The 22989-nt window shown below is 37.3% G+C and overlaps 1 protein-coding gene across 1 annotated transcript in view; it reads right to left on the minus strand.

The window, feature by feature from the left end:
- Positions 1-22989, minus strand: part of ALDH1A2 (aldehyde dehydrogenase 1 family member A2) — a 333819-nt gene that overhangs the window by 46826 nt on the left and 264004 nt on the right. Inside the window, exons 6-8 of the mRNA XM_027123141.1 lie at positions 13154-13258; positions 12831-12971; positions 9846-9975 (exon numbers count right to left, since the gene is read on the minus strand). Of these exons, the coding sequence (XP_026978942.1) occupies positions 9846-9975; positions 12831-12971; positions 13154-13258 (376 nt within the window). The remainder of the gene's footprint in view (positions 1-9845; positions 9976-12830; positions 12972-13153; positions 13259-22989) is intronic.

A 22989-nucleotide genomic window follows, 5' to 3' on the forward strand; every position in this document is an offset into this window, starting at 1 on the left:
GTGATGAAAATACTAAACAAATGTTCTGAATATCACATTCTGAGACAACAAGTTAGCATATATAACTATGGTAGAGAAAACTAAAGAAGTGATGACACACCAAAACAGAGATACTAATTCACGTTTAGAACGTTTTATCTCTCAGCCTCTTTTCCATTTCACTCAAGTAAAATATACTGTTCTTAAAAGGAGTTTATTTTAAGACACACCCAGAGACAACTTCTCTTATGTGTTTTCATACCTGAATGTTGTACCCTTTAGGAAGAATATAAAAATCTTACAATTAAAAACTCTATTTTACCATGAATTTAGTTGAACTATGGATCAAATTTTACTGAGTATGTATAGATTGAGCCATTTCTAGAATTAAACTAAGAAGAGTCTTTGTCTCTAGAGATGAGGAATAGAAAAACCTCTTCCACATTTGTGAATGTCGAGGCACTATTCTATGTTCTTTGATGGGGGCTCATTAAGTTACACAAGCAATATAGCAATTACTTAGTTATTTAGAACAATTTAAATATTTGGATTATTCCTTCAGGGTAAACATTACTTCTTAAAGCAGATTTTATAGTTGTTTGAAAAAAAAATTTGACAGAATTATTATTCTCATAAGGATATCTGGCATTGACATAATCTACATATAAACTAGACAGAGTATGATAAGGTAATACCTATGGTCAATGAAATCAGAAAATCTGAAATGTGCCAGAAATTGAGAAGAAATTTATCAAATATGGACCCCAAGAAATGGCTCCCAGGAATGCATGGATTCTTCAATATACGCAAATCAATCAATGGGATACACCATATTAACAAATTGAAGGATACCACATGATCATCTCAATAGATGCAGAAAAAGCTTTCAACAAAACTCAACACCCATTTATGATAAAAGCCCTCCAGAAAGTAGGCATAGAGGGAACTTACCTCAACATAGTAACGGCCATATATGACAAACCCACAGCCAGCATCAGTCACAGTGGTGAAACACTGAAACCATTTCTACTAAGATCAGGAACAAGACAAGGTTGCCCACTCTCACCACTCTTATTCAACATAGTTTTGCAAGTTTTACCCACAGCAATCAGAGAAGAAAAGGAAATAAAAGGAATCCAAATCGGAAAAGAAGAAGTAAAGCTGTCACTGTTTGCGGATGACATGATACTATACATAGAGAATCCTAAAGATGCTACCAGAAAACTACTAGAGCTAATCAACGAATTGGGTAAAGTAGCAGGATACAAAATTAATGCACAGAAATCTCTTGCATTCCTATACACAATGTTACTGTGCATTCCAGCTAGGCCAAGGAAAGGGGGTGGTTTTAATGGGGAAAAAAATTAAAGACAGGGACCTTTTTTTTTTTCTATTTTAAAAAGTTTTCCCTTTTTGGAGCTATTTACTTAGTCCTCTTCCCATTTTACTTCCTCATATCATTTACTCAGCAATGCAGAAGTATTTTCATAGAACTGATGAAATTTTGCCAAAGTTCTCATCAAAGTTTAGGGTTCACTTACATTGAATTGCCATTTGATTTCTGATGCAAGCTCTCAGGACTTTGTTTGGGCCATCTAAATGTGAAATCTTTCATTTTTTAAATGAATGGCTCCAAGATAAAGGTAAACATTAACTATTAAATGCTACCAAATAGTTCTTCCATTAAGGATAATGTATTATGATCTATATAGTAAAACTCTGGCCAGCTAAAGTGAACACACTTAGGGCCATTTGTGGGCCTAATGATGGAAAATCTGAAAGAGAAATTAAGGAAACACTCCTATTTACCATTGCAACAAAAAGAATAAAATACCTAGGAATAAACCTACCTAAGGAGAGAAAAGACCTGTATGCAGAAAACTATAAGACACTGATGAAGGAAATTAAAAGATGATACAAACAGATGGAGAGATATACCATGTTCTTGGATTGGAAGAATCAACACTGTGAAAATGACTATACTACCCAAAGCAATCTACAGATTCAATGCAATCCCTGTCAAACTACCAATGGCATTTTCCACAGCACTAGAACTAAAAATTTCACAATTTGTATGGAAATACAGAAGACCCCAAATAGCCAAAGCAATCTTGAGAAAGAAAAACGGAGCTGGATGAATCAGGCTCCCTGACTTCAGACTATACTACAAATCTACAGTAATCAAGAGAGTATGGTACTGGCACAAAAAAAGAAATCTAGATCAATCGAACAGGATAGAAAGTGCAGAGATAAGTCCACGCACTTATAGTCACCTTATCTTTGATTAAGGAGGCAATAATATACAATGGAGAAAAGACAGCCTTTTCAATAAGTGGTGCTGGGAAAACTGGACAGCTACATGTAAAAGAATGAAGTTAGAACACTCCCTAACACCATACACAAAAATAAACTCAAAATGGATTGAAGACCTAAATGTAAGGCCACACACTATAAAACTCTTAGAGGAAAACATAGGAAAAACACTCTATGACATAAATCACAGCAAGATCCTTTTTGACCCACCTCCTAGAGAAATGGAAATAAAAACAAAAATAAACAAATGGGACCTAATGAAACTTAAAAGCTTTTGCACAGGAAAGGAAACCATAATCAAGACGAAAAGACAGGCCTCAGAATGGCAGAAAATATTTGCAAATGAAGCAACTGACAAAGGATTCACCTCCAAAATATACAAGTGGCTCATGCTGCTCAGTATCAAAAAAACAAACAACCCAATCCAAAAATGGGCGGAAGACCTAAACAGACATTTCTCCAAAGAAGATATACAGATTGCCAACAAACACATGAAAGGATGCTCAACATCACTAATCATTAGAGAAACGCAAATCAAAACTACAATGAGGTATCACTTCACACCGGTCAGAATGGCCATCATCAAAAAGTCTACACAAAGCAAACAAACAAAAAAACCCAAAAAAAACCCCATAAAAAACCAATAGGGGCTTCCCTGATGGCACGGTGGTTGAGTCCGCCTGCAGATGCAGGGGACACAGGTTCATGCCCCGGTCCGGGAGGATCCCACGTGCTGTGGAGCGGCTGGGCCTGTGAGCCATGGCCGCCGAGCCTGCGTGTCCGGAGCCTGTGCTCCACAACAGGAGAGGCCACAACAGTGAGAGGCCCACATACTACAAAAAACAAACAAACAAACAAACAAAGTCTACAAACAATAAATGCTGGAGAAGGTGTGGAGAAAAGGGAACACTCTTGCACTGTTGGTGGGAAGGTAAATTGATACAGTCACTATGGAGAACAGTATGGAGGTTCCTTAAAAAAACTAAAAATAGAACTACCATATGACCCAGCCATCCCACTACTGGGCATATACCCTGAGAAAATCATAATTCAAAAAGAGTCATATACCACAATGTTCATTGCAGCTCTATTTACAATAGCCAGGACATGGAAGCAACCTAAGTGTCCATCGACAGACGAATGGATAAAGAAGATGTGGCACATATATACAATGGAATATTACTCAGCTATAAAAAGAAACGAAATTGAGTTATTTGTAGTGAGGTGGATGGATAGAGTCTGTCATACAGAGTGAAGTAACCGTATGCTAACATATATATATGGAATCTAAAAAAAAAAAATGGTTCTGAAGAACCTGGGGGCAGGACAGGAATAAAGACGCAGATGTAGAGAATGGACTTGAGGACACAGGGAGGGGGAAAAGTAAGCTGGGATGAAGTGAGGGTGTGGCATGGACATATATACACTACCAAATGTAAAATAGATAGCTAGTGGGAAGCACCCGCATGGCACAGGGAGATCAGCCCGGTGCTTTGTGTCCACCTAGAGGGGTGGATAGGGAGGGTAGGAGGGAGACGCAAGAGGGAGGGGACATGGGGATATATGTATATGTATAGCTGATTCACTTTGTTATACAGCAGAAAGTAACACACTATTGTAAAGCAATTATACTCCAATAAAGATGTTAAAAAAAAACAAAGAAATGGCTCCCAACTACAATATGAAGAGTATTTCAAGAATTGCTACAAATCTTATATATCGGGTAACACTAAAAATGAGTTTACTTAACAGCATCAAAATCTGTTACAGAATTCAATGAACGGATGGCCATCTTCAAATCTCTAATTTGTATACAGAATTACCTTTCAAGGAGCTAGCAACCCTTTTGGTGACCCCAGTATTAAACAATTAGACCAACTACATTGAACTAGTTCATTTTGTCCTCTAGCAGATTCCTATGTATTCTGAGACTGAACAGACCTCACTGAACATTTTACAGCTATAAGGATAAACTCTATAAATGCTTATACAGACACTGGAGATGACATTAGCATACAGTGGTGCTAACACTATTTCTCCCAAGAGGCTGCTGGTAGCATCTCAGAAGTTAAACTACATGCTCCTGAGTCAGTTATGAAGATATCTTAGCTCTACTACTACTCCATTACATCATCTTGGAAAGTTACTTTACTTCTCCGGACCTCAGTTTCTCTGTCTGAAAAATGAGGAGACTGGCCTTAGTGATCCCTGAGTTCTTCTTCAGCCTTAACCTCTCAAAGAGGTTACATGTGAAGCAGACTTTGCGATCTCCTGTCACCACCAATTCAGGTAACTACCTACTCTGGGTTCTTAGGTGGGCACAGCAAATAGCTCCTCATTCTCATTCTGAGTGAACAGTAAGATCTCACCATGTGGGTTATCTGCTGACAACGCTAAATTAGATCGAGCTGTTAAAGGCAAAACCTTAGGATATGAGTCAATTTCTGCACATTTTTAGCCTATTTAGTTCAACAGGTGAAACTGAAAGGAGGTGAAGTAGATAAATAATTACAGATGGCCTGAGTAGCTTTTTAAACTTTTCTATATGCTAATGTATCATAAGGTCATTTTTATGTCAGAATTCAGCTTAAAGCTGGACCACATTTTCTCTGCTTACGTATCACAAAATAAATAAAATCAATACTGTTAAAGAGAAAAATCTAAGTAATGTAAATCAATTATCCTCTATTTTTCCTTCAGTGAACTAAAAACAATCTTTGTTCCTTCCCCCATCACAAGGAGTTTGTGGCCATGAGAGGTTAAAAATAATCAAAATGGGGATAAAACTACTTCCCCTGGAGGGCTTCTATGAGATTAGAGATATTGTAATGGGCACAAAGAAGGTGTACAATAAATCATAATAATAATTATTTATCATCATAATTAGCAGATGTTATTACAGAAGGGTCAAAGCACAGGATTTATGGTCAGAAAGAATGGCTCCATCGAGTACCATGGCAGGAAATAATAGACAATGTTGTAAAGGGAAGAACGTCAAGACCCTTGTGAATCAAACTAATACTGCATGATTCTGTGATAACATCCAACTGTGGGCCTTGAGGGGGATGTGACAGAAAGGGATGGGAGGATCTTTCAATTCAGAGGGAGAAACAGCTGTCCAGTGGATGGCTCAAAAGTGGTCAGGCCATAACCCTTTTCTCCTCCTCCCAAATATTCTAGAGGGAGGCTACCCTTCAGGGGGAGGGGAAAAAGTACATACTTGCTCTCTCCAACTGATTATCCATTATGTAATCAAAATCTCTTTCTAAAACACAATTCTGATCAATGCATTCATTTACTTAAAATAATTCAGTGACTCACCATTACTGTGGAATAAAACTTGCAGCACGGTTTCCCCAGGCCCAGAGCCTCTCTGTCTTGTAAATCTGGCTATACTTTCAGATCCACTAGCACACTGTACTCTCCTCTCTCCATACGTCGCACAGGTTATTATCATTGTTGGTGATGGCCCTATCTCCATCTTCACTTACCTGCCCTTGTACAGGCGTCACCTTGTACATCCCACTTCCTTCTCCAGGTAGCCTTAATACTGGGTGAGATGCCTTTTCTATGGAGTACCATTGTACTTTGTACTTCCATATGTGAATAAGCCACTCTGTATTGCACTTGGCTGTCTACCTGTTTGTTTTCTTTACTATACTATGGACATCTTACTTGTTCACCTTTGCAACTCCAGTGCTTAACACAGGTGCTCAAAAAACAAATAATCTGCTGAATGAATGAATGTATGAAGGAATGAGGGGATGCCTGAGAGACCGAGGTTGAAGCCTGGTAGAGCAGGTGAAGGAAGAGCTCTTCCCATTACAAGGCAGAACGCCCAGGCTTCCTAAATGGGAAGGGGTCCAAGAGACAATAGCATAATTCTTCCCACTCTTTCTGGTTCTTACCCTTTATTGTCAGGGATACTAAGCTGGATGAACTATGGAGTACGATTCAATGTAACAAAGCAGCCTTATATTAAAAAAAACCTTTCAGGTTTATTTTTATGGGTGACGAGGCAGAACTGTGCTTTCCGTCCTTGTATTTCTCCTAGGAGCAATGGTTCAGTATTTACTAACCCAGTGTCCACACCAACTTTATAGAACATAACTACCATGAATAATGAGAATCAACTGGATGTTAATCTAAAAATCGGAAGAGGGTGACTGGCCTCTTCCTTTTCCCGCCCTGTTGTACAGGTCTCCACAAGAGGGTCTACAATGGCTTAGGCAGAAAGAGACTTGGGTTTAAATCTCAGGCCTGCCACTTACTCACGTGTGACCTTGTTCAAGACACTAAACCCTCGCTGTCTCATTTTCTCACCTGCAAAATGGGTACAATACCTTTTAAAATCTGACCCGTTTCACAGGATCATACACAGAATCACATAGATCCTGTATGTGAAGGAAACTTTTACATGCTCAAGTGCTTTGCAAACATAAAGTACATTATCCCTTTATATTATAATTTCAAACAAAATTAGGGTGCTTCACAGGGAAATGTATGTAACACAATAAAGACCTCATGGTTAAAGGCTAACGGCTTTCCTATATTCCAGATTTCATTGAAAAAAGCCAAGAACACAGAGACAAAAATCAAGCTGATGTTAAATTATAAAGTTACAAATGACAAATAAAGCACAAAGGGATTGATTGAACAAATTTGAGGATAAGTAAGTAAATAATAATGACGCTCCCTTTCCCTGATCCTCACTATCACCCCTCTGGCTTAGCCAACTAGATTTCCTAAGCACTGAACTAGCCAAAGGGGTTGTGAGATGAATTCTCAGGAGCCTACAGGCATGTCCAAATGTATCTAAAACTGCAACAGAAGGGAAAGTGGCCAAGTTCACGTTTGCTGTCATCCTTCCTTTCAACTGCTTGAGACACCACAGCAAAAAGGTCTTACATCCCAGACCCTCAGCTTTCTAGGAGCTCTTTCTAGGAGCTCTTACATCCCAGACCCTCAGCTTTCTAGGAGCTCTAGGAGCAGCTTTCTACATCCCAGACCCTCAGCTTTCTAGGAGCTTTCTAGGAGCTTTCTAGGAGCTCCTTTCTAGGAGCTCTTACATCCCAGACCCTCAGCTTTCCTTCCTTTCAACTGCTTGAGACACCACAGCAAAAAGGTCTTACATCCCAGACCCTCAGCTTTCTAGGAGCTCTGCTTAATGACCTGAATCTCTGGAGAGTCCCTCATCCTGGTATCCCTCTAAATGCACTTTAGGAAAAACTGGGGAAACAAAAATTACTTGCCATTTAAGGGAATTCCTCACTTTTTTTCCTTCACAGGCTGGACACCAGTTTATGAGCAAAGGTGGGAGAGACTATTGTGAAAGACTTTTCTAAGCCCTGTATTTCTAACTCAGAATCCCCAAAGAGCATCAGATGAAAACAGTGAGACTTATAGACCAACCACCTCTGCCAGATAAAGTTACAGTGAAGTATCAAACATTATCAGGAACTCCAATAAATCTTTATCTAATCAATCAAGGTCTTCTCTCCTAAGGAGGCAAAAGAAAACCAAGATACCGTTAGGTGAAATACCAGGTCAAATGTGTACAGCCTTCTGCTTCGCCTTATTTCTAAGATATCTCTAAATCATTTGAAAAGATGTTTAAATACCTGAAACATATTTGTTGTCTTAGTGAAATGGCAGGTGGGGTGGGGTGCAAAACAACCAGGACCTTTGATCCTGATAATTTCCTTTCTGCACTGAAACAGAAGAGGTCAACCTGAAAAGGCTGGTGCATGTCCTGCTCTTGACAACGGTTTTCGTTCCCAGGCCCTCCCACAGGTATGCTTATGCCAGGCAATGACTCTGCCTCACTTAGGCCATTCCTCATTCCTACAAATGAGGCCAGAGAACAGTGGTCTGCAATATCCCAGAGGCAGGAGTGAAGTAAGATTCTGACGTTCCTTAAGAACAGTCTTCTCCATCCTTCTGAGTCTGCTGAACGTGGGAAACTTCTGGACGGCAGGGAAGAGTCCCTATAGCCAGAAACACATTTTCTAAAGACTAACATTCCACGTGTCACCATCATTCACGGAGGTAATTTTAAAATAGTCCTTTGAAGCCTCATCTCTGTCCCTTCTCCCGTCTCACTGTGACTTCTTCTCTTCTTGCTAAATGAGGCATCGCAATGGCCACATGGTTGGTGCTGGTCTCTGTATTGTCTCCTCACTACGCAAGGCAGAGAACCCGGCAGCACAGGCATCACCTGGCAGCTTGTTAGGAATACAGAATCTCAGGCCCTGTCCTAGACCTGCACTTGAAGAAGATTCCAGGTGACACATATGCACATTCAAGTTTGAGAAGCACTGCTCTAAGCCAGCTACAGTATCAGCCAATCATCCCCTTGTCTGGTAAACCAATCCTCCTGAGCCTAGGAAGGCCTGAACTGGGCACTCCAGAGCCCCCAGCATCACTTTCCACTCTTCCTAGTGTGTACATGGAAAGCAGGCTGTTTTCCAGAGAACACGGGTAGAGTACCTGGCACGTGACTCAGCAGCATCCAGAAGCCTCTCAAAGACATGTATTTTCTTTCTTTATATGTATTCACCACTGCCAATATCATCCTATCTCTTCCAGTTGGTCCCTTTCCTGTCGTGATATCTCTTCTACCCAGTATCTAAAATGGATCTTCTAGTGAAGTGATTCACCAGGCTCTAACGTCAAAGTTTCAGCTCTACAATTTATTTGCTGGGTGAATCAGGAAAACTCACCTTTCTAGGCCTCAGTTTTCTCCTCTGTCAATGAAGATGTTAATAATAACAGTGCCTTCCCCTTGGGGCTGCTGTGAAAGCATTTCATTTGACCTTAGCTACAGCTCGTATTCATGCTCAGACCGAGACCTTTCCCCCAACGTAGTTTGGATACTTTCCCTCTCCTTTAAAGGGCTACAGCACTGACAGGCCAAGCCACATGACTTAGCACCTAACTGTAACTCTCCTGTAGAGATCTTTGTTTTGTGTTACTGGTTTTGTCTCCAAACCTGGATCTTAAAACAAAGTGTCAGGATGGTGGTTGTTTTTACAGGCTGTGAAAGTAACTTATAGGAAATACAGAAAATATAGAAAAATATGAAAAAGAAATAATAAATAATCCATAATCTCACCACTAAGAAAAAACAACTGTTAACATTTTAGAGGATTTCCTTCCAAACAAGATCTTAGTTTCAGGAGAGCAAGGGCCAAGTCTTAATCTTCTCAGAATCCTCCCTGGCTTCCCCACACCTAGCGCCTCTCCACACTCCCAGCACCTAACCTACCACAGTGCTAAGCACTTTGCAGCTGAAAAACACAGGCCTGTTCCTTAGCTGAGAGACGTACCGATGTGGCTTGCCCCCACACCTGTGTGTGGACTGTCTGCATACTGAAATAAGGACACTGTCAGAATTAGTGACATAATCTGTTTAGTTCTTTGTTCGGTTCAAGCTGCTGTAAAAGTGTGCTCAGATCTGTACTCCATGTGACTGCTGTTTGTGTTTGGTAGTGAAAGTGTGTTTCTGGTGAAGCCTCATGTTTCCCTTTTCAACATACTCAGATTACACATACCTACAGGAATGGTCATCCCGTGAATTTTATCAGCCCAGCCTGCGTAATACCGAAGGGTTTTGATGACTCCTTGCAAATCGACGTAAAAAGCTTGCATGAACGGTTTGCCACCATTTAGGGATTCCATGGTCTGTAGGAAAAGAAATGGAGAGAACTTTCCAATGATACACTAAGTAACTTCTACAGCAGAAGAAAACAGGAATAGAGAGAATACAAATGAATCTGAACAATGATGCATACCTGGTCAACTCTGATTTCCCAAATGAAAAGATTTTTAGGACCATCTGTTTAGTTTAGTTTCCAGTAAAAACCACAATGAACTTATATGTGTGTGTTCTTGTGCCTGTGTGTTTCCAGTAACCACTATCCCAATATATAAACACAACTGGTGATAAAGAAGTGTTCTGCTTGTCAAACCAGCTTCTGTTGTATTAATGATCAGAGCTGCGTGGGGATTTTTCGGAGTCTACACCAGTATTCTGAATCCAAAATGAGGGGCAGGGACATGGGCTTTTATGCAGTTGATGAGACTATAAAACGTTCTCCACACTGCCAAGACCCCTGCTGAGAAATGGAATAGCCATGGTGTACAGCGAGTTTATTTATTACCACCAAGTAAACAAGATCTCCTCTAGGGAAACTCATACTATAACAACTTGAGGGCTGTTTTTTCATAAATATTTACATTAATAACCATTATCTATTAAGACAGAAGTATCTGGTCCATTTAATAAAAATAGAGTTATTAAGCAGTTTTAGATGATAAATGTTATTATTTTAATGACACATTCCTAAATAGGGTAAATCTGTAACATAAAGAATTACAAATGAACACAATGAAATGAGAAGAGTATTTCGACCTAAGAAATAGTAAAGGTGTTACATATTTAACAAATAAAATAAAAAAAACATGTTTGTAATCTCATGTCCTTCTCTTCAAGGACATTTTACAACACATACTGGTACAAAAATTATTTGAGTGCTGACAAAACTAAAATTGAAATATTTTCCATTGAATGACATGAAAATATTATTTACAGTGCAATTTTTCCACTTACCATGTGTATAAGATGGAACTCATTTTAAAATATCATGTGACCTATTCAGTGTATATTGGCTCACCTTTATTAAAGGAAATCAAGTTATTCCCAGTTCTTGTTAGAATATTTATACGTCTGTGAGATGAGCATTACATTCTCCACACAGCAGGCAGAGAGCCAAGGTCCTGACAGCATAGACTGAAGTAGAGTCAATAACCAGAATTGGGCCACCTAAATGGTCCATCCCTATGAGCTGTTGACACCAGCTAAACTTACCTGAGAGTTGCCAGCCCTAAGTTTATTTTCAATTGTGTATACCTGGGTGCAGTATTAACTTCAGTATTCCGGTCAGGAGCTCCCCCTATATTCGAGAGGCTACCTCTTAACAAAAGTCACTCCCCTCATGGCTTGGGAGTGTTTAAAAGTAGAAATCACATTTAAGTGTGATGGGAAAAAGGACTTGACCACAGTGAGACATATGTCAGAAACAGGATGGCATATGAATTTTATGACATGAAAATATAACAGCAGAAATTAACTATATCATCATCTAGTAAGTACTGCTAATCTAATGTTATAAATATTGTATGGATTTAACTCAATTAAACAGATACTTACAGACCACCAATGTGCCCCCATTCACCGTTTATGTGTCACAAACTATGCTAGGATTACAAAAAATGGAGTAAAGTATAATTTTCACTCTCAAAGAAATCATAATCCAGCAAAGAGGCAGCATATAGACCAGCATTCCCCCAAGGTACTCCAAAGAATTCTGTTTTGTACGATATTGACAGGTTAGCCAGAAAAATAGTGTTGAGGCTCCGACAGGTGTGAGAAACACTGAGTAGGGCTTGTCAGAATCTTTAATATGCTAAGTGTCTTATGAATTTCCATGGAACACCTTTTCCCAATATATATAAACACCTCATTGGAAACAGTATTCCTTGAAGTACCAAACTAGAAAATATTTTTATAGATAAATAAATGTTATATATAGCAAGAGTTCTAAACCATCTCCATAAAGGATTCATTTTTGTTTCCACACTATGAACAGACGCATGAAAGGGATGGTAGGAAGGAGAGCCATGGTAGAAACGACACTGAGGAAGAGTACTAATGCTTCCCTCTCCCAAAGCGAACCCAATAGTGATCTGATTTCCCAAGCAGAGGGTAGAATATAGTATTCATGGCTTTAATGCCCTGACTCAACGAGGATGCCCTAAATATTAAATGATCAACTATGGGTCATGCAGGTGGAGATCCCTGCAAGACAGGTATACTGCACAGGCATTCCTAAATGGTTCCAATTTCCAAAAAAGTTGGTATTCTCTAAGAAACTGACTTTTATTTTTAAAATAGCAACAACAATAAACCACTAGGAGAGGGGACATTCCTTATGTGAGAAAATGATTGTTTTAGTGAAAGAAAGTTGCTGTCTCCTTCTGTCTCTCCTATTAGTTCTAAAAGAACAAAGGGAGCAGGAGGATATGAGAGGTCCATATCATGCTCTCTGCTTCTCAAGGATTCTCTTTAGCCAAGAGCGGCTAACTCTGGAGAGGTAAAACTCTTTTGACTGCCAACAGTAATTTGGTATTGGTTTCCTGCAAGGAGCATGGTGACTCTCCTGTTGCTTGACTGTTTTTGTTCTTTTTGTTGAGGGTGGGAGGAAGGGGGACGAGGAAAGCAGGAAGGTCCTTACCAGTCATTGGGAAGCTATGGTTTTGTTCTTCAAAATTCAATAAGAAGAGACACTCAGCTGGTCCTCCACTTCCCCATCTGATCCCAAAAGCCAAACCTCTCCCATTTTTCATGTGTATTACGTACTCCTTAGCTTGTTCCCCAGGTCTGCTTCACATCATACTTTCAGAAAGACTGAGGAATCTAAATTTCAATGGAATGGTAAATTTGGGGTAAAGACGTGATGCTTTCTTAGGTCACTTACTGCAAGGACTGCCCTGTCTCGTTCCACCAAGTCTGCAAGCTTATCCAACAGACGTCCTCTTTCTGAAGCATCCATCCTTCTCCACACTGAGCCAAGAGAGAAAGCCAGGCGGGCTGCCTGCACTGCTTTGTCTATATCTGCCTGTTAGAGAGGAAGAGGCACAAGTGAAGAGAGGGATCGCTACAAATAAAGGAAGAACCATCTGCTTTCACAAAAAAGGTGATGAATGAACGTCAGTGGTGATGTCTGGAGAGCATAAGTTTATTGCTTTGTTGTCTGAAGGTAGTTATTTCATACGAAATTTTTTTCTAAGACAAACATACCTTGTCTGCTTCTTGAACTTCACACACCTGTTCTCCTGTGGCTGGATTATAGACAGGGAACACTCTCCCACTCTCCGAGTTCTGCCACTCGTTGTTAATAAAAATCTAAGGGAGTAGACAACAGAATGGGATCCATGAGACAGGTGACAGGAAGTCAGTCAATGGTGCCGTATTATATGGAAGTACCATAGTAGTAATACTGGCTCTGTATGCTTGCTGCTATATAATTAAAGTATAGAATTTGAAGTGTTACAAGAAACCCTAGACCATTATGCAGTCCAGCCTCACCCCCAATTCAGAAATTTCCTTTGTGATATTTTTAACTCAACATCAGCCAAAGATTAAATATAATTCTTACCTTTAGTGAACCTGTCAACTACTCAGAGAGTCAAACAAGGAAGGAAGGATAGACCGTCTCACATACCTACAAACCACACACTGAGATTGAGAAAGTATTTATTATAATCCAAGCTCTGGCCAATATCCCAAAAGGGTAGATCGTGGATCAAACTGACAGTCATCTGGCCTTAGCTACTAGTTTCTCTGTCAGAGAAATGAGTGACTTCACAGGGAAATCTGAAGGGTGCTGGAATAAGCATTTGCCTAATTTATAGTCAGATCCTGAACTGAGCAATGACTTTGACCAAACCAACTGGTGAGTTAAACAACTTACATGTGTAAATCCAAGTTAGATTTCTTTCCTTTTGCTGGGTAGGCTATGTGGCTCAGCAAAGGTAAAAGGCCTATAACTTTCAAATGGGTCTCTCTAGGATTTCTTAAGAGCCTTGGTTTCTTTATATAGAAAATAAAGATTATATTAAAATGGCAAAGAAATGGTTTAAGAAATTATTCAAGTCAATTTCTCAGAAGATTTGTAAGATATGCATTAACAAAGGAGGGAAAATATAGGCAAAAACATTAAAAAAATTTTATTGATATTAAGAGAGAAATCCAAACTAATATTTTTGGACTATGAAAGCCCAAAGAATACACAAAGATATTTTACTCTATAAAATTTATGGGGCTTCCCTGGTGGCGCAGTGGTTGAGAGTCCGCCTGCCAATGCAGGGGACACGGGTTCGTGCCCCGGTCCGGGAAGATCCCACATGCTGCGGAGCGGCTGGGCCCGGGAGCCATGGCCACTGAGCCTGCGCGTCCGGAGCCTGTGCTCCGCAACGGGAGAAGCCACAACAGTGAGAGGCCCGCCTACTGCAAAAAAAATAATAATAATAAAATAAAAAAATTATGGCACAACAGTGAAAATTTCTGAACCTATGAACCATTCAGTAGTCAGTCAGTTTAGAACAAACACAATGATAAACTGATTTGCTACTGCCTGGCATTTTAATAATCACAGACGAGGCTGAGTGTAGATCTACAATTTTAAAAATTAAGTTCTAGATTATGCCAAAGCTTTGCTTATTCCTTGATTTGATAAAACAATGAGTCTGTGTTGAAGGAGTCTTCTTTTCCTGAAGGCTTTTTAAGATAAAGGCGGGGTGGGGGGGGGAAGACCTTAAACCTGTAAAAGCACTTAATACAAATGTATTGAGCACAAACACAGTGACCTTGTAATTGAGTAACAATTTTTTAAAGTTTTTACTATGAATGTCTAAACATGCTTAACATACTGTATTCATTTGTATAATGTATTCAATAAATGCATAGATATTTCTAGACACAGGAGAGGCAAAGATGATTAAGAGTTCCAGCCTTCAAGGGTCAACAGTCTCTAGTAGTTCATTAAATACTCACAACAACCCTAATGGCAGGATTTTATTATCTCAACTGAAGATGAAAAAATTGAGAGGTTAAAAGTCCGAAGAAGCAGGTTCTCATCGTGGCTCTGATTCAAAGTCTGCTGCTCTTTCCACTACACCGTGGTTTCCAGGACTGCTCAGCCCAAAGAAACACAACTAGTTATGTCCAAGCCTAAATTAGATCTATAGTTCTTGGACTCCTGATCTAGTTCTCTTTTCACTCCATTTAACAAATTTCCTATCATTTCACAGCTCATCAAATCTGCACACTCCTTTGAAATACAATATGATCTCAAAGGTAGCAAAAGAAAAAAATTAAGAGGTTAGTTTCATTAAAGATTCACTTCTAGAGATTATCAGGTTTAAAGGAGAATGGGTCTTGCCAATATTCCTTATTCCTTTTATTCACTATTTGACTGAAACTTCTTAACCCTTGGAACATCATCAGATCCAATTATAGTTTTAAGCTTCTTTGTTGAACAGTTCTAAATGTATGTAAGGATTGATATTTCATGACTTTTATTGTTTCTTAGAGGTCTTCCAAACATCAAAGAGAAAAATTACTTATTATTTCATAGAATAAAATTCATTCTCTTACTGTTATCATTTAAGTACACTGATCATTTTATCAATCTAAAATACCTTATGGGATCTTAGTGAGCTTTTCCTGTGTCTTGAAACATATTGCTAATTTCATCATTCTCGGAATTATTTCATCACTCATCAATTATTTCCAACTATGCTTAAAAAAACCCTAAAATAATAAGGAAACAAAAACATTATGGAACTGTCTAGAAATGAATAAACACATCCCCACTATTTCATCATCCTTTGGTTTTATTATTGTACTATCCAAAGTAATGCATTATGTCTCAAAAGGGTATAAATAAAGAAGTGTGGAGACACCATCTTTGTCATATTCTTTTTACCTTTCACTGAACACAGTTAAGAATTCAGAATTTTTCATTTCTGTCCATAATGAGAAAGAGAAGAGAACTAATAGAAAAAGACATTTCATAACCGTTAGATGAGTCAGAAGCTGAAGGCAAAGAGACAGAAACACTAGAGACTGCTGATGAGGGTGAAATTGACTGTATAAGCAAAATCTTGGACTATGAGTCTTTAGGATAAATAAATGCATTTTCTCCAAATTAATAATCAGAGAGCAAACAAGATACTTATCAACACAAAAAGGAAATATGACAGTCTAATCCAACTAGTCATTAATAGGAAGGACTTAATAATTTAAAACCATCCTGTTTTGATAAGAGAACATGTAAGAATTCTTTTATCTTTCATGATATTTGTGGGTAAAAATTTACTTGATGTGATTCAAAAATGGACAAATGCTGAAGGTAGGTGTATACACCAAGGTGACTGGAGTACAGATATTATGTAGAAATAAAGTTCATTGGATTGATCAATCTAATTTACATTTATAAAACTAAAACTGAAAATGCTTTTGTAATTATGGAGCAAAAATGGCCATGCTCTCTTCTACAAAATTATGAGCCTTCAAACTTTTCAACAGTATTACATTATGATAATGCAAATGCAAGAAGAACCAGAAGTAACAGTAAGATATAACCTATAAGAGATGTGTTTAAAATCTGCAATCAGTATTTATGGCATAAATATTTCCAGTTTCAAACATGATGGCTAATGAGTAGTTAGTTGTATTCAAAGGCCATTGCTCACTTCATGTACATATACCTCCAATACCAGGAAAATATGGAAGAAAATTGGTTTTGTTATGTTTAAATTCTTGTTCTGTTGTTTTCACTGTCTCTTTACTTTCACTTTTCTAAATTTTTCATAAAATAACTTAATTTTAAAACTTTATAGCCTCCATTGGACCCAGATGGTAAATGTGATGACTATTTTTCCTGGTATGCCAAACATTAAAATATTTGATAGTTTTACTATACTATTATTTCTTATAGACCTAGCCTTATGACACTTAAAAAACAAAGGAAAGCAAATTCCTCCAAAATACTTGAAGGTTTTCATCTTCTCTGAGCAATTTCAAAAGTTTTGAATGCTGTCTAAAGTGTTCTTCTCTGACCAGGGCTCCTTAAAAAACAATATATCTCAGGGCTCTAGAGGGAAAGGACAAGATGATCCTGGAATACTATGGTGCCAGAAATTAAGTACATGCTCAGAAACTGATGGGACATATCAAAAGGACACAGGAGCCAACATGAAGGGGCTCCCAATGGCCAATACTGGGACAATTTAAGCAACAAAACAAATAGTGATAGTAATGGATTATTACCCAAAGAATAAAAAAGGCATCCAAGAGTCCAAAATGATATAAATTTTTTTATGAATAAATAAATGGGGGATAAGGAAAAGCTGTTCTTAACAGTAGAATTCAAACTAACAGCTGTCAAAGAATGATGGAATTAGATTACCACCAATGTGTCAAACCCCACAATTGTAATTGCTTCAGGCAAATATCATCAATGGATGGTAAAATTAGTGGGTAAAAGTATAATGAAAAATTGGATGTTTTTGTAGTCTCAAAGTATCTCCCCTCAAGATGCTTATTAATGACAAAGTAGAAAATAGTAACTTACCATTGGAGAAACTTGGCAGGCAGCACCTTAATCAAGTGATCAAAGTTAACATCACCAGTAATGGGAGAAATTGATCTTTCTTAACATTTCATCTGCTTGTCCTACTGATAATTAGAAAGCTGTGTTGAAATCTCCCACTTTGGTGGTAGATTTGTCAATAGATCCCTTAGCTCTATCATTTTTATACTTATAAATTTTAGGTTATTTTATTAGTGAATTTAAGTGGAACTATTAAGATTCTCTGATAAAACAAAACCATTTATCAATATGAAGTGACTCTCTTTATTACTAATGAAGCTTTGTGTCTTAAAGACTATTTTGTTTAATATTAGTAAAGCCACGTAAGCTTTTCTTTAGTATTTTCCTGATAGATCTTTTCCCATCATATTACTATCTCTCAATTACATCTTTATTATTTTCATGTGTCCCTTTAAATGATGTATGGCTATGTTTTATTTTATTCAATATGAAAATCTCTGTCTTTTAACTGGCAAGTTTAATACATTTGTATTTATTGTGATCATATTTTGTGTTAAATAATGTACCGTGTGATATTTGGACTTAATGCTTTTTATTTGTCTTGCTTTACTTTACTTCCTGTCTTCTCCCATCTTGCCTCTTTTTTCAACTTGATTAATGTTTGTTGTTTGTTTTATAATTTCCCTCTTTTATTGGTTTGGAAATTGTACATGATCTTTCATGTACATGAACATGTACATCTTTCAAGAACATGAATATCTTTCATATTCTTTCACTGATTATCCATGATATTTTATCATGCATATCTAAGAAAATTAAGTATAAAGTTAATATATATCTTAACATTCCTCCCAAACAATTACAAGGGCCTTGGAACACAAAATCTAATCACTCTTCTCCAGGGGCATGTTATAAAATTATTATTTTATACAGAGAAGGATTTCTTATATTTAATAAGATTTAAAAATTTTTATCCTCATGATTTCTTAGAATTTCATTTAGTAAATATTTGTTGGGGGTAAAGTCTCAATTCTGAACATATATTTATTGCACCCTCAAACTCAAAAGATACTCCCAGAAGGTTACTCAATTCTAGGAAGACAATCATTTTCTCACAATACTTATTATTGTGATATAATAAGTATTATTATAATAAGTATATTATTCCAATATTTTCTATCTTGCAATGGTGTTTACAAGAAATCTCTGCTGTAAGTCTCTGGTTATCATTTCTTTGTTGATGATTTGCCTCTTCTGTCTGGTTGCTTTTCAGATCTTGTCTTTGTCTCAGTGTTTTAAGATTCATCACAATATGTCTATGTATCAATTTCTTTTTTATTTTGATAGTTAAGCATTGTGCTTGCAGCATCTCTGAGTTTTTGTCTCTTATAATTTCTGGATATTCTTAATCACTATCATCATTTCCTTGAATATCACTCTTTCTATTCCCTGCTCTGGAACTCCAAGTGTTATACCTTTTTAGTCCATCCTCAATGTCTTTAACCATTCATATTTTCCATCTCTTTTTAAAAATATTTTCTGTAAACATAGCTTTGTTGTGTTTGTAAATGTGTGAAAAAATACTCTTCTAAACAATTCAAACTATACAGGAAAGCAAAGAGAAGGTAAAAAATCACCTCAAATTTCATCATCCAGAAATAACTAAAGTTCACATATTCATGACCATCCTTCTAGACATGTCTTTAGGCAGATATACACACACACACAATTTTACGAAACAAGATCAATTGTACATGAGCTTTAGAATTTGCTTTTTTAAAAGTTAACAATATGCTATAGACGTTTTTAATGGTTTCTTTGGACTCCAATGTGTATTTCTGTGTGTATGTATATAGGCGCGTGTGTGCACGCATGCATGTGTGTGCATGGGTGTAGCTTAATGTATTCAATCAGCCCTCTACTGAAAGACATTTAAGTTGTTTCTGTTCTCCTTTTTCCTCTGTGCTGCAGTTGAATAATTTATTCAGATCTATCATTCAGCTCTCTTTACTAGGGTCTAATCTGCTAATTTCAATGTTTATATTTTTATTTCTAAAAGTTCTGCTTTGTTCTTTTTCAAATCTGCGTGGTCTTTTTGTTTTTGTATTAAAACTTAATACTTTAATTTTTAAAACAGTTTTAGGTTTACAGAAAACTGAGCAGACAGTACAGAGAGGTTCCATATACCTGCTATTCCCCTCCTCAGTTTCTTCTGTTTTTAAGATCTTGCTTTAGTGTTGTACATTTGTTACAACTGATGGACCAGTATTGATAAAGTCCATAGATTATATCAGGCTTCACTGTGTTATACAGTTCTATGGGTTTTGAAAAATGCATAATGTCATGTATCCACCATCACTTAGCACAGAATAGTTTCTTCACTGCCCTAAATATCCTGTGCTCCACCAATTTATCCCTCCCTGTTCCCCCTAAACTCTTGACAAACACTGATCTTTTTACTGTCTCCTTCATTTTGCCTTTTCCAGAACATCATATAGCTAGAATCATATAGGAGGTAGCCTTTTCAGACTGGTTTCTTTCACTTAGCAATTTGCATTAAGGATGCAATGCATAAAAAATATTGCATCCTTCATGTTTTTTCACGGCTTACTAGCTCATTATTTCTTAATGCTGAATAATATTCCATTTATGGATGTGCCACAGTATGTTTATCCATTCACTTTTTAAAGGACATCTTGGTTGCTTCCAGTTTGGAGGAATTAAGAATAAATTTGCTATTAACAGCCACATGCAGGTTTTTGTGTGAACATAAATTATCAACCCATTTGGGTAAATGCCTAGGAGAGTGCTGGATCACATAGCAAGACTATTCTTAGCTTTCTTAGAAAGTGCCAAACTGTCTTCCAAAGTGACTGTACCATTTTGCATTCCTACCAGCAATGAACGAGAGCTCTTGTTGCTTCACATCCTTGTCAGCATTTGGTGTTGTCAGGTTTGTTTTGTTTCGCTTTGTTTGGATCTTAGCCATTTTAATAGATGTTCAATGGCACCTCATTTTAGTTTGAAATTCCCCAATGACATATGGTGTTAAGAATCTTTTCATATGCTTATTTGCTGTCTGTGTATCTTCCTGGGTGAGGAATCTTAGATCTTTTGCCCATTATTTAATTGAGTTGTTTTCTTAGTGCTGAATTTTAGAGTTCTTGATATAATTCGGACACAAGTCCTTCATCTAACATGTGATTTGCAAATATTTTCTGTCAGCTTGTGGCTTGTCTTTTCTCTTTTGCAGTACGTTTTGCAGATCAGTTTTTCATTTTAAGGAAGTCCAACATATCATTTTTTCCTTCCATGGATCATGCTTTTAGTGTTGTATCTAAAAACTCATTGCCAAACCCAAGGTCATCTATATTTTCTCCTATACTATCTTCTAAGATTTTTATAGTTTTGCATTTTACATTAGGTCTATGATCCATTTTGAGCTAATTTTTGTGAAAGGTGCAAGGTCAGTGTCTCGATTCATTTTTGCATGTGGATGTCTAGTTCTAGCACCATGTCAAAAAGACTATCCTTTCTCAATTACTGCCTTTACTCCTTTGTTAAAGATCATTGACTATATTTGTGTGGATTTACTTCTGGGCTCTCTATTCTATTCCATTGACCTATTTGTCTGTTCTTTTACCACTAGTACATTGTCTTGATTACTGTAGCTTCACAGTAAGTCTTGAAGTTGGGTACTGTCGATTCTACAACTTTTTTCTTCTCCTTCAATATTATTGGCTCTTCTGCCTTTCCATATAAACCTTAGAATCTGTTTATTGATATCTACAAAATAACTTATCAGGATTGTGATTGGGATTGCATTTAATCTACAGATCAAGTTGGAAAGAACTGACATCTTGACAATACTGAGTTGTCCTATCCATGGGATATCTCCCCATTTATCTAGATTTCCTTTAATTAATTCCATCAGAGTTCTACATTTTTCCTCATAAAGATCTTGTACATATTTTGTTAGGTTTGTACCTAAGTATTTCTCGTTTTTGTGGCAATACAAATGGCATTGTTTTTCTTATTTCAAATTCCAAGTATTCATTGTTGGTGTATAGGAAAGCAAATGACTTTTGTATATTAACTTTGTGTCACGCAACCTTGTTATAATCACTTATTAATTCCAGAGGCTATTTTTGTTTTTCTGGGTTTTTTTTTTTTTTTTTGGTCAATTCTAGGGATTTTCTACATAGAAACCATGTCATAAGCAAAGACAGTTTTATTTCTTCCTTCCCAATCTGTATACCTTTTATTTCTTTTTCTTATCTTAACTGTATTAGCTAGGGCTTCCGGTACAATGTTGAATAGGAACTCAACATTGAAGAGAGAATATTTTGCCTTGTTCCCAGTCATAGAGGGAAAGCATCTAGCTCCTCACCATTAAGTATGATATTAGCTATAGGTTTCATATAGATGTTCTTCATCAAGTTAAGGAGTTCCCTTCTATTCCTGGTTTACTGAGAGTTTTTAACATGAATGGTTGTTGGATTTTGTCAAATGCTATTTTTGTATGTATAGATATTACCACATGATTTTTCTTCATTAGTCTGTTGATGTGACAGATTACAGTAATTGATTTTTGACTACTGAACCAGTCTTGTACACATGGAATGAATTCCAGTTGGCTGTGGTATATAATACTTTTTAAACATTGTTAGATTTTATTTGCTAATATTTTTGAGGATTTTGTATTTATGTTAACGAGAGACATCAGTTTGTTGCTTTCCTTTCCTGTAATGTCTTTCTGGTTTTAGTATTAGAGTAATGCCGGCCTTATAAAATGAATTAGGAAGTGTTCCTTCTGCTTCTATTTTCTGGAAGAGATTATAGGGATTGGTATGCTTGGTAGAAGTCACCACTGAAACCATGTGGACTGATGGATGTTTAATGGGGGATGATTCAATTTCTTAAACAGGTGTAGGTCTATCCGGGCTTAGCCAGTATGAGTCTCCATCCTCAGCTCTCACCATCAACTATTCCTTCCTTTTGTGTCTCTTAGGTCAACTTCAGGAGAACGGCAGTTGATTGGGTTCCAGTACATCTTTTCAAGCCAGTCTTCAGATGTAAATTAAATGACTGCCCTTGGGTCCAAACACCTGGAACCAGGAAGCAGAAACTCATGCAGTACGGTTTGAGGCCATTTAAACTCTAAGTCCTGGGTCAGGATAACTTACAATCAAAAGAACCATGGAGGGGCAGGCAAGAAGTGATGACTATTTCAGGACTGGGTGCCAATTTGGTAGATGTTGGGATTTTAAATATATATTGGTAATGTCTTTGGTTTTGGTGTCAGGGTAATGCTGGTCTCAAAGAATAAGCTGGGAAGTATTCTCTCCTCTTTAATTTTCTGGAAGAGTTTATGTAGTAGTGGCATTATTTTTTCCTTAAACATTTGGTAGAATTCACCAGCAAAGGCATCTGGGCCTGGAGTTTTCTTTGTGAGAAAGTTTTTTAGCAACAAACTCTATTTCTTTAATAAATACGGAGCTATTCAAATTATCTGTTT

Source organism: Aethalodelphis obliquidens, unplaced genomic scaffold (genome assembly GCF_003676395.1).
Source record: "Aethalodelphis obliquidens isolate GAN/ISIS:26980383/991018 unplaced genomic scaffold, ASM367639v1 scaffold26, whole genome shotgun sequence".
In the NCBI taxonomy this organism is placed as follows: Eukaryota; Metazoa; Chordata; class Mammalia; order Artiodactyla; family Delphinidae; genus Aethalodelphis; species Aethalodelphis obliquidens.